The sequence below is a fragment of the Porites lutea genome, chromosome 10, assembly GCF_958299795.1.
Source record: "Porites lutea chromosome 10, jaPorLute2.1, whole genome shotgun sequence".
NCBI lineage: Eukaryota > Metazoa > Cnidaria > Anthozoa > Scleractinia > Poritidae > Porites > Porites lutea.
In genome coordinates, this window is record NC_133210.1 from 10,335,390 (window position 1) to 10,345,023 (window position 9,634).

The 9,634-nt window shown below is 37.1% G+C and overlaps 1 protein-coding gene across 2 annotated transcripts in view; it reads left to right on the forward strand.

Moving 5' to 3' along the window:
• Positions 1 to 406: 406 nt before the first annotated feature.
• Positions 407 to 9,634, forward strand: part of LOC140950932 (uncharacterized) — a 20,612-nt gene continuing 11,384 nt past the window's right edge. Inside the window, exons 1-4 of one of the 2 annotated variants that reach the window (XM_073400146.1) lie at positions 407 to 570; positions 1,229 to 1,383; positions 2,797 to 2,866; positions 5,462 to 5,614. In XM_073400146.1, coding sequence (XP_073256247.1) covers positions 1,249 to 1,383; positions 2,797 to 2,866; positions 5,462 to 5,614 — 358 coding nt within the window. In that variant the 5' untranslated portion in view covers positions 407 to 570; positions 1,229 to 1,248. The remainder of the gene's footprint in view (positions 571 to 1,228; positions 1,384 to 2,796; positions 2,867 to 5,461; positions 5,615 to 9,634) is intronic. The other variant, XM_073400147.1, reaches the window with a different exon arrangement.

Here is a 9,634-nt window from a genome sequence, read left to right on the forward strand (position 1 = left end):
TAACAACTCAGGTTTGTTTTCTAAGAATCAAGAAAACTATTTTTAGCGTTATTAATATAATTCAGTAGCAAAGTAAGAACAATAGGTGCAAGGTTATGCTAGTAAGCATAGGAAGTGGTTGACGGCAAGTATTTTGTTTTCCTTAAAAACTCAAAAATATAATTTTTCACATGGGTCAATTGCACGAAAAAAAACCAGTTAGTAAAGAGATATTGGTCTAAAGCATAGTTTGTTAGTTAGTCTAATATTAGGTTTTAATAGTGAAACAAAGAAGTTGAAGAACGAAGACTGCAAGAATGACCTCCTTAGGATTCTAATGAACCGTAAATCAAACATTGCGGTATTTAAATAATTAATTAAAGGTCATAGGGACAGCTAAATTTTCTAATTTTGAGTGTTTTTAAAAATTGAGTGTGCGTGATGTTTGCGCCAACTTTCCGCTATAAAAGGAGCTACACTTTTGCAGCCAAATCAGTCGGACCATACTTTGGCTTCTTGCTACAACCACCGTAAAGTAGTAATCCGAGGGACTGAAGTCTATTGTACTCAAAGTCACTGCAGTTAGAAAAGGTAAGCAAAGCTGGAATTATCTACACAAACATTAAAAACCATTACTTTACGTAAAAAGAGATTTGTCTCTTACGTTTCTGAAAAATTTTTTTCTCAACTCTATTCAGATTTTGTTATTATTTAGTTAGTTTAGTCTATACTTTTAAAATGCTTTTACTCAAGATTGAAAATTAAACCACCTCATATCTTTAATGAGTACTGAACCTTTTTATCGATTTTTACAACCCCATCGGACAATTGCACTCAAAAGTTTATTTCTATGATAAACTATATGTTTTATTTTTCACGTTAATAAGTAAAAAAAGATGTAGCACCGTTCTGTTTGAGTGTGCTTGTCAGCTTCTTCATCTTTTTAGTTCTCCTTAGATTCAGAAATAACCGATTCAGTGTCTACAAACGGAGCCAAAGGTTCTCGGATTTCGGGAATTTCATTTTTAATGGAAAACGTGCCATTATTGGCGGAACCCTCAGGAATGAAACCTACTGAATCATATATGCGCTGCTATGAAATTCAATTTTAAGGCCAGCGTTAACAATGTGATTATTATGCGAAATATGACTTGAGAGACCTTGTGCAGGCCCTCAATTGTCAAGCGTTTCGTAATTACGACGTACAGAAAGCGGACTAAATGTTCTAGTTTTGTTTATATAATTACAGGTTTAAAGACGATCTTCATAATGGAATACATCAAGCCTATGTTCCTTCTGTTTTTCGTTTTGGGGATTGTTGCTTCTGTATCGTCTCGGCATGCCGCGAAACATTATCCTGTAGAGGACGCTGGAAACCAGGAGAAATCTTCTTTAGTCAATAGGGTAAAAATAAAATAAAATAACACTCATATATTTGCTATTAAACAATATTAAATCTAGCACAATCAGTTTAAATACACTTACCTGTTATTAAAGTGCAGGGAATGAATGTGACTGTGAAATAATGGGAAAATCGCCGACGAGTTTCCCAAGTTAAAAATTTCATAACGACAAATGCCATTCTGGTGCAGAAGGGCTCTGTCTTGTCAAGAATCGTAAACGATAAAAGCATAAAAATTACTCTCATATTGCATTATTGGGGGAACCTTGCTCGGTCGGTCGAGCAGGTCTGTTGGTCGATTCTCACTGTAAACTTATAAAAATGAGGCTCTCACCTGTTATCAGGCCCAGTTTTCGCAGCTAGCTCTCATACATTCTCTCTTACATTTCGCGTTGCCCGCCGGATTATATTTACCAAGCGAAAAGAAAATAGAGCTGATCTCAGGTTAATGAGGTTCCTTTGAGTCACTCGTGTATGCAAAACCTTTTTATTCGTGGGATTTTTATTTAGACAAAAATGTTATATCTAGTTCCGCAAAGTGTGGTGTTGGCAGTTATATTTTGCTATCACTTGTCTTCTTTGGGCAGTCTTTTTGTAAAAAGTGAGAAAATGTTGGTTTCGCCTTGGGAATGATTAACAACACAAACCCCTATATAGAGGGGAGGGCATGCACCCAACAAATCGAAGAAGTTAACACGGTCACCCCTTCCTCTATTTCTAATTTCTTATAACGGTATCTTTATTTATTTACTTGTATGTTTATAATTATTTGCTTTTAGTCCTAGTATGGTTAATTAAAACTGTCTTAGGAAAATACTCATTAAAGATTTTTAAAGACTAATTCATTAGATGAACTTAAAGCCATTGTCTCTAACATTTAGGATACTTTGTTATATTGTATTTTTACATGTTATTCATATTCATTTTATTAGGCCATGTTATTACGTGTTCATTTATGTATGTATATGTGTACATCTAACCGATTTTTTGAAAACCAGCCTAATGAGATTTTTAGCAGTCATTACTCATGAGAAAGGCGGATTTCTCAAGCCTGATAAGCTCCAAAATCACAGTAACGAAGGAAAAGGAAAGAAGAAAAAGAAAGAGCGAGGAGAAGGAAAGGAGGAGAAGAGAAAAAAGCTCGTTAGTTTTTATAATGGCTACTTTGGAGATTTCACGTTTTCAAAAATCCGGTTAGACATACATATTTACCAATTTACCTACTTCTTTATTTAAATTTTGCTTTTGAAACTCCTAGTATAGTTAATGAAAACTGTCTTAAGATTTTCATTTTTGCACTCTAAATGTACGTGTTGTATAAAATCCCACATTAGAAGCGTCTGGCAAAAATCTCAGTGCAAGTGCATGGCAGTGAAGTGGAATGACGTAGATGATAAACATACTTTTCTTTATAGACACTGAAGGGACAGGGCTCGTCCCTGACTTCTGCTTTTGACTTCGGCGAGGAAAAAAACAAGCGAAAAGGTAAATGCATCCCCCAGCCGTTTATCTGTTGTCTTTACGTTAAGGGAATAGAAAAAGAGTACACACAGACTATTGTATAGGTCCTTACAAACTATTCATTATGGCATTCAGCGGTGATAAACATGAACTTATAAACTTGACGTTTCGTATCCCTGATGCTAGTCAACATACACTTCCACGTCTCTTTTGAAGATGAATCGAATAAGATTATATATATATATGTATGTATATATATATATATATATATATATATATATATATATATATATATACACCCGTTTTCAAAAAGGTTTTCATATAGAGAGATATATAGATAGATATATACTTTTGTTTTCTTGCACGTGCGCCCGTGTGCATTTTTCATTTGTTATTGTCCAACTTGTGAAAAACCTCGGTTCAACGATAAATTTTTTCTTCGTCTGGTTCTTTGTTCCAATTTGAAAAGAACATGTCGTTTGAGTTTTTTTAGAAAAGAGCATCCGCCCTGCAATACAAATTTGCAATGGCGAATTATTTGACTGATTTTGGGAATGAGGAAAACAGCCCGCGAAGAAGCGGCCGAGTTATGCGGTGTCACCGAATTGATAGGCCAAGCAAGTGACGAAGCATTTTCATTGACGGGGTGTATTAAAAAATGCGCTGTCCTGATGCATGCTTAAGAGAAACTGTCAAACTAACTTGAAAACATTTCTGGCCGAGAGTTTATTATGTCTTCAGTGAGACGTTGCCTTACAGGCCGTGATTTTACACGAAAAAAGGTGAGACATTAATGTGTATGACCCGCTCATCATGGTTATGATAAAATCTACTTCTATGAACCTAGTCAACGTCTTGGTCCGTTTTAATCAACTGCTATGATCATGATATTTTTGCTCCTTCCCACGTATCCAGTATCGACATCCACCGTCACATCTTCCTTCTCAGAAAAAAAAAAAATCAGCGGTTTCGAAAACACTTTTTTTTTTTTCATTTCATCTGCATTGTTGTGAAAATGAAAATCTTTGATGATTTTCTCCTTATCCTGTGACTACAACAATGATATGACCTACAACTGACCGAATTCCGCATTCTTCAATTTTCAAAAGAATGCAAATCAAGAGAATTGTAGACAATGTTGGTGCATTATTTTTTTTAATTGACAAATTGGAACAAAGAACCTGACGAAAAGAAAATTTATCGTTTAACCAAGTTTTTTCACAAGTTGGACAATAACAAGTGTAAATGCACACGGGCGCACGTGCAAGAAAACGAAAGTATATATCTATCTATATATCTCTCTATATGAAAACCTTTTTGAAAACGGGTGTATATATATATATATATATATATATGGAAACTTTAGAGTAACGTAGCTTAAAACCCGCTTATATCACATTTTTTATAACGACAGATAATCCCTCTTATATAATGTTTTTGTTACCTAGCAACCCTTACAACCGTTTCATATAACCTGAATGTAACGCAACTACCATAGCAACCATTTAAATTTTCGCATTTTGCTGCCAGCCTTCCAATTCCAAGAGTTCAGTCGTCAAAATTGCCTGATGAGTGTGGTCCTTGCACCATACGAAACAGTTCTGTAGCAATAAAACGATGATTACTCGTGAAACCTGAACTTCTGTGAAGTTATATATTTAACAAATAGATTCCATGTTGCCGTGCGTCTGTTCAGTAATAGATCACAGATGACGTCAAAATGTCGTAAAAACAAAGAAGTGGCACACGAGCCGCAGGCGAGTGTGTCACTGTTGTTTTTACCACATTTTGACGTCCTCTGTGATCTATTACTGAACAGACCCACGGCAACATGGAATCTATTTGTTTTATACAATGATCAGAAAAGAAAAAGACCGATACACATACCTGCCTCGAACCGCTTGATCTTTTGAGGATTTGTGCTAGTTTAGGCATTTTTTAAGTCCCAAACCCAACTTTTCATCTTAGCTTCTTCTTTATCTTACTTGTGTACAGTTTCTTCGAAAAGTTTTTCACCGTCTTTTCTTGCTCAAAGAAGAATAATAGCGAAAACATTTTGCAAAACAGCGAGTCTCTCGTAGCGAAGACACACGATGGCAACTGCTGTGAAGATTTCTTGTAGTTTAGGCATTGTCAAGTACTCAATAGCTTTTTTGGTCTCCGTTTCTCCATTTTTCTTCTTTGTAAATAGCTCCTGCTAAACTATTTCCGAAGCTTTCACTTGCCTCAATCCGAAATAATCTCACAAACATTTTCAAAACCGCGTACCATGTTGAACAAAACAAAGAAAACAAGTTTCCCGTGACGTCATCCATGTATCTGTACTCTAATAGATCATGGGCAACGACCAATCACAGCGCGCGTAGTATTCACATCATCGTATAAATATATATAGATATGCGAAAGTTCATAATGTTTATCACCGCTGTTTGTGTTTTATTTTTGATTAAGCTACAATGGCCCAAGATCAGAACAAACGTCTTTATGATTCATCACATTATTTCTATGCTGCACTGCCTGGATCATTCTGTAAAATTACAGCTCGCCTAGAATGTAAATGTTTATTTTTATATTCTACATGTATATCTATCAACTTTTTTGTTGTCTTTAAAATTCTAGTTAGCTCTATCAGTAACGTGGACGATTACTCCTGTTCTATCTTCTTCGAGCTTCGAAATCCAGATAATGGAGTATATTGGGTGGCCACGGAGAATTCACTTTACATTAGGAACGGGAAAAAAATCATGGAATTCCCTTGGGTGGTTCCTCCAGGTAAAATTAATGACCTATCAATGTCTTCAAATCATAAAAGCTTTATTTAGTAACTCAAGCATTTTGAGGCATTTTATTCTAAACGCTGATGAAAACTTGCGTGAAACTTTATGTCAATACGTTGAATATAGGCAAGTTTCGTATTCCCAGGCGGCCTAGGACGAGTGTTTGTTTTTGCACGAAAGCGCGGCTAACACCAAGAAGATAAACAAACGTGAAAAAACTGCTGCTCAGTTGCCGAAGGAACATTTTAAACGTTGAAAGGTTCCGGAGGGCTCAAAGCTTACTTACAGGCTTGAGAAATCATCGTTTCAAACAGCAAAGGAAGAATCAGCGCGCTCGTCGCCACTGTGAAAAACAATAACAAGCCTAAGCAGAAATAGACTGTTAGAAAATTATTGCGTCATTGTGGCGGGAAAACTCGTCACGCGATCAGAGAACTGAGCTTTGCACGAGAGTCTAGGAACTGTGTAGTCGTCCTGAGTCGTGGAGCTGATCAAGTGTGTGGATTGAGTGCAGAACATCGAATTTCTACGGGAATTGATGTCGATGAATCCTTTAAGTGTAGAACAGAGTACAGAATTCTAAAATATGAACATGTGAAGAAATATACTTTAATGGAGTGAAGAATTAGAGCTACAGAGAACTGATTGTGTCTCAGATAATTTGTGACATAACGGTAGACCTTGTCACGGTTTTCGACGCCATCTTGACCAGTAGGCAAACGCGTAAAAAATTATAGAGTTTGTATGTAATGTCGAATAACTTCCGTAGAACGGCTGTTCTGACAAAAATATAACTGGGTATGTGTAATCAAATGGTGACGAGTGCAATTAGGGAATAGTTTCACGCGCGTTTTGTCCAAATCCTAATAATTTCCCGAGCCTTTTACCTATTAATATCATGGGTGACGAATTATGTTAGCAATCTTGGATTTTTGACATGTTTATCCTGGATCGTATCGATCGAGAACTTCACTCTTTCAAATGTTTAGACCTTTAATTTGGCTCATAAAGTTCAGAATTTTTCAGACTATTTCGGCAAAATACCTGTTAGAATCCTTCTTGATGTTCTCTTGTGTGTTCAGGTTTTCTAAAGCGTCTTTTTGTGCCCTGATCTTCATTCACAGCATTTTAAAACTTCGTCGCCATCTTGACACTGAGACGTACGGAAGGTTGCCACGGCAATTTTGTAATTTCACATATAAAATTACAAATTAATGCTGAAATTTCGTTCCAAAATTAAGGAGTAATTCGTCACCTATGATATTAGTAAACTAAAGCTTCACTCCGGAAGGATTCTACTGGATAAAAAAAGGGGGGGGGGGGGGCGAACCTGGTTCGGACTTAGCTTTTATCAACCATTCCTACCCCATTTAGAATTTTCTTTCGAAAGTCTTCATGAAGTCACGTCTCTCCTGACCACTCAGTTAAACCCTAATTAATAAGCAAGTTTCGTATTCCCCGACGGTCCTGGGACGATAGACTTCTTAGCACGATTGCGAGGCTTATGCGGGTCAACAAACTCAAACAAAGGAAAATGCGGGTAAGTCGCTGGTAAATGATAGAAATCTTACTTGAAAGTAGTAAGATTTGATCAAAGCTTAAACTTTACAGTTAAGCTAAAGGGATATTTGTTTCAAACTACAAAACTGTGGAAAGAGCTGATGGTACCTAATAGAGAAAGGAAATCGGATTTTTTCTTTGTTCAAATACACCCGCAAGATTTTTCAGTGATGTCATAGTGTAACTTTGGCTTCATTAGTAGACAGATTTTTTAGACAAGGCAAATTGACTTCAACGACTGAACGAGTTTGTTAAACTTAGAAGTGTGTGTTACGTTTGGCCCTTTTGCGTGAAATACTTAGGGCTGAAAATAGTACCGCACATCAGAAAATGCAAAATTTCTTGGTGGAAAAGTGTGTTAAATGAGCCCACACCTAACATCGTTTATGTGGTGCAAAAGACTCTTTGGTATATCCGATATTTCGCTTGGCGACGCCTGTCAATATTCAGACCTGTTTCCCTCAGATACCAGTTTAAGGTCGCTTGGGACACCTTGGGCTCATTGTTAAGTATTATGCATTTATTTAAAGGGTATGCACGAAGTGCAACGACTGACATCGACAATTTTACGAGATATTCATGAATGGATAAAATATGGACGCTTGATTTTAAGTGTTCACGTGCAAGTGGAACAAAATGTTTTATTTAAAAAGCATTAGATTAAACGGGCATTCTTCTTTCTTATCTCATAAAACTAAACAACTGTCTAAAGCGTAGAATGTAATTACTATAATTACCACAATTACAATTACACAATTAATTAGTCCAGCACACCTTTCGGAGACACAAAATGTGACTTTTTCCACAATTTTTTGTCCAAGAATTCAGCGCAGATACAGAACTTCACGAGCTGACACTACAGAGGGGGAAAGTATGATTGCCTGTAGTGTGTCATCACAGAAACAGTACTCTAAATAGGTCTTGAACTGAAATAAATAAAAGGCATTACCTTCAAAGATGACCGCAGATTTTGCTCATTTAAACGATTATATCTTAACCTCTCCTATGGGACACCTCAATTCAAGGGACACCATTCATTCAGGGGAAACAAAATTTGGTCCCAGAAAAATGCTCACACAATCTTTGTATTTGTTACCTTTATTTTCTGGTCCCGAAACCCGTTTTTAACCTACATTCAGGAGACACGATAGCAGTCAAAAAGTGACAATCGTTGACTGATCCAAAGATCCAATGGTAACTATAGTCACAATGGCGCCAACTTACAAAACATTAATTGTCTCATTTAAATTGATGTTTTCACTTAAGGGAGTAGCCTGCGAGCAAGCTCTTCCGTTCTCGCGAGACACGCTTCACTCGCCCAGATAGGAGAGCTTGCTCGCAAGCTATTGAGGGAGTTCAACACAAAACATCGCAGAGATACGTTTTAAATCGTGATTTTTATTATACATCATCTAGCTGCTTGAAATAATGAATGCAGCAGACTCTGAGGCACAAGTAAAAGAAAAAACATAATTTGTTGGTTAGTTATTAACAAACCCCAGCCCTCCATCTAGGGGACACCTCTATTCAGGCGACACTTGCCTTGGTCCCAAGGGTGTCCCCTGAATAGAGGTACCACTGTAAAATCACTGGGTGCTGTCTTCTATTCGATCCTCAAACTTTAACAAAAAATCACGTTTTCCCAATTTGCACTACCGTGGCTTAAAGCAATGCCCTAAAGCGCGATCTACCAATTGAAAAACAGCCCTCCAAATTTTTCATTCCTTCATGACTGTGAAAATTATATCCAAATCGCCTTCAAAACAGCCGAGAAAAGCGTTTTGTATTTTGTCTTATAAATGTATTCATGAATAAAGTGTCCCCCGCGGTCTAGCCTGTAAACAGGCTCTCTGTTTGGGGAAAAAATAGCAAGGAAAGGGAAGGGAAAGGGGAGGAGAGAGGCCTTTTTGATTTTCCCTCTCCCTAGTTCCACGCTGGACCAAAGGCCTGTTCACAGGCTACCCGCGGCCTTAAATCTCGCCGTATGTAGGAGGAGAATTCAATACCTCGCTTTCGTTGGTTTCAACAACACAGCTGTCCATTGCAAAACTGTCTGGATTTGCTGGATTTTTTTCAAAGCATCGGAGTATTTAAAAACGCCTTTGATTGGAAAACAATGGGTCATGCCCGGAGCGAGAAATGGTGACCTATATGAGAAGATGCTCTCGTATCAGAACATAATAATTAATATCAGGGGCTAGTAAACCAGTTGTGATTCAGATGGTAGCAAACTGAGCAGATACATTGGATTTATGAATAAGAAAATCACTGCAGCTGACGTATTTATTCTATTCGATCTGTTTCATGCTGACATAGACTAAAGACTGGATTTAAAGATGATGTTTAGTGGTGGTTCACAACACATTAGGGCCATTTATACGAGGAAAAATAAGACTCGTCTTAAATAAGACGCGAACTGTACCATTTATACGAGCATGTCTTATCTAATAAGACG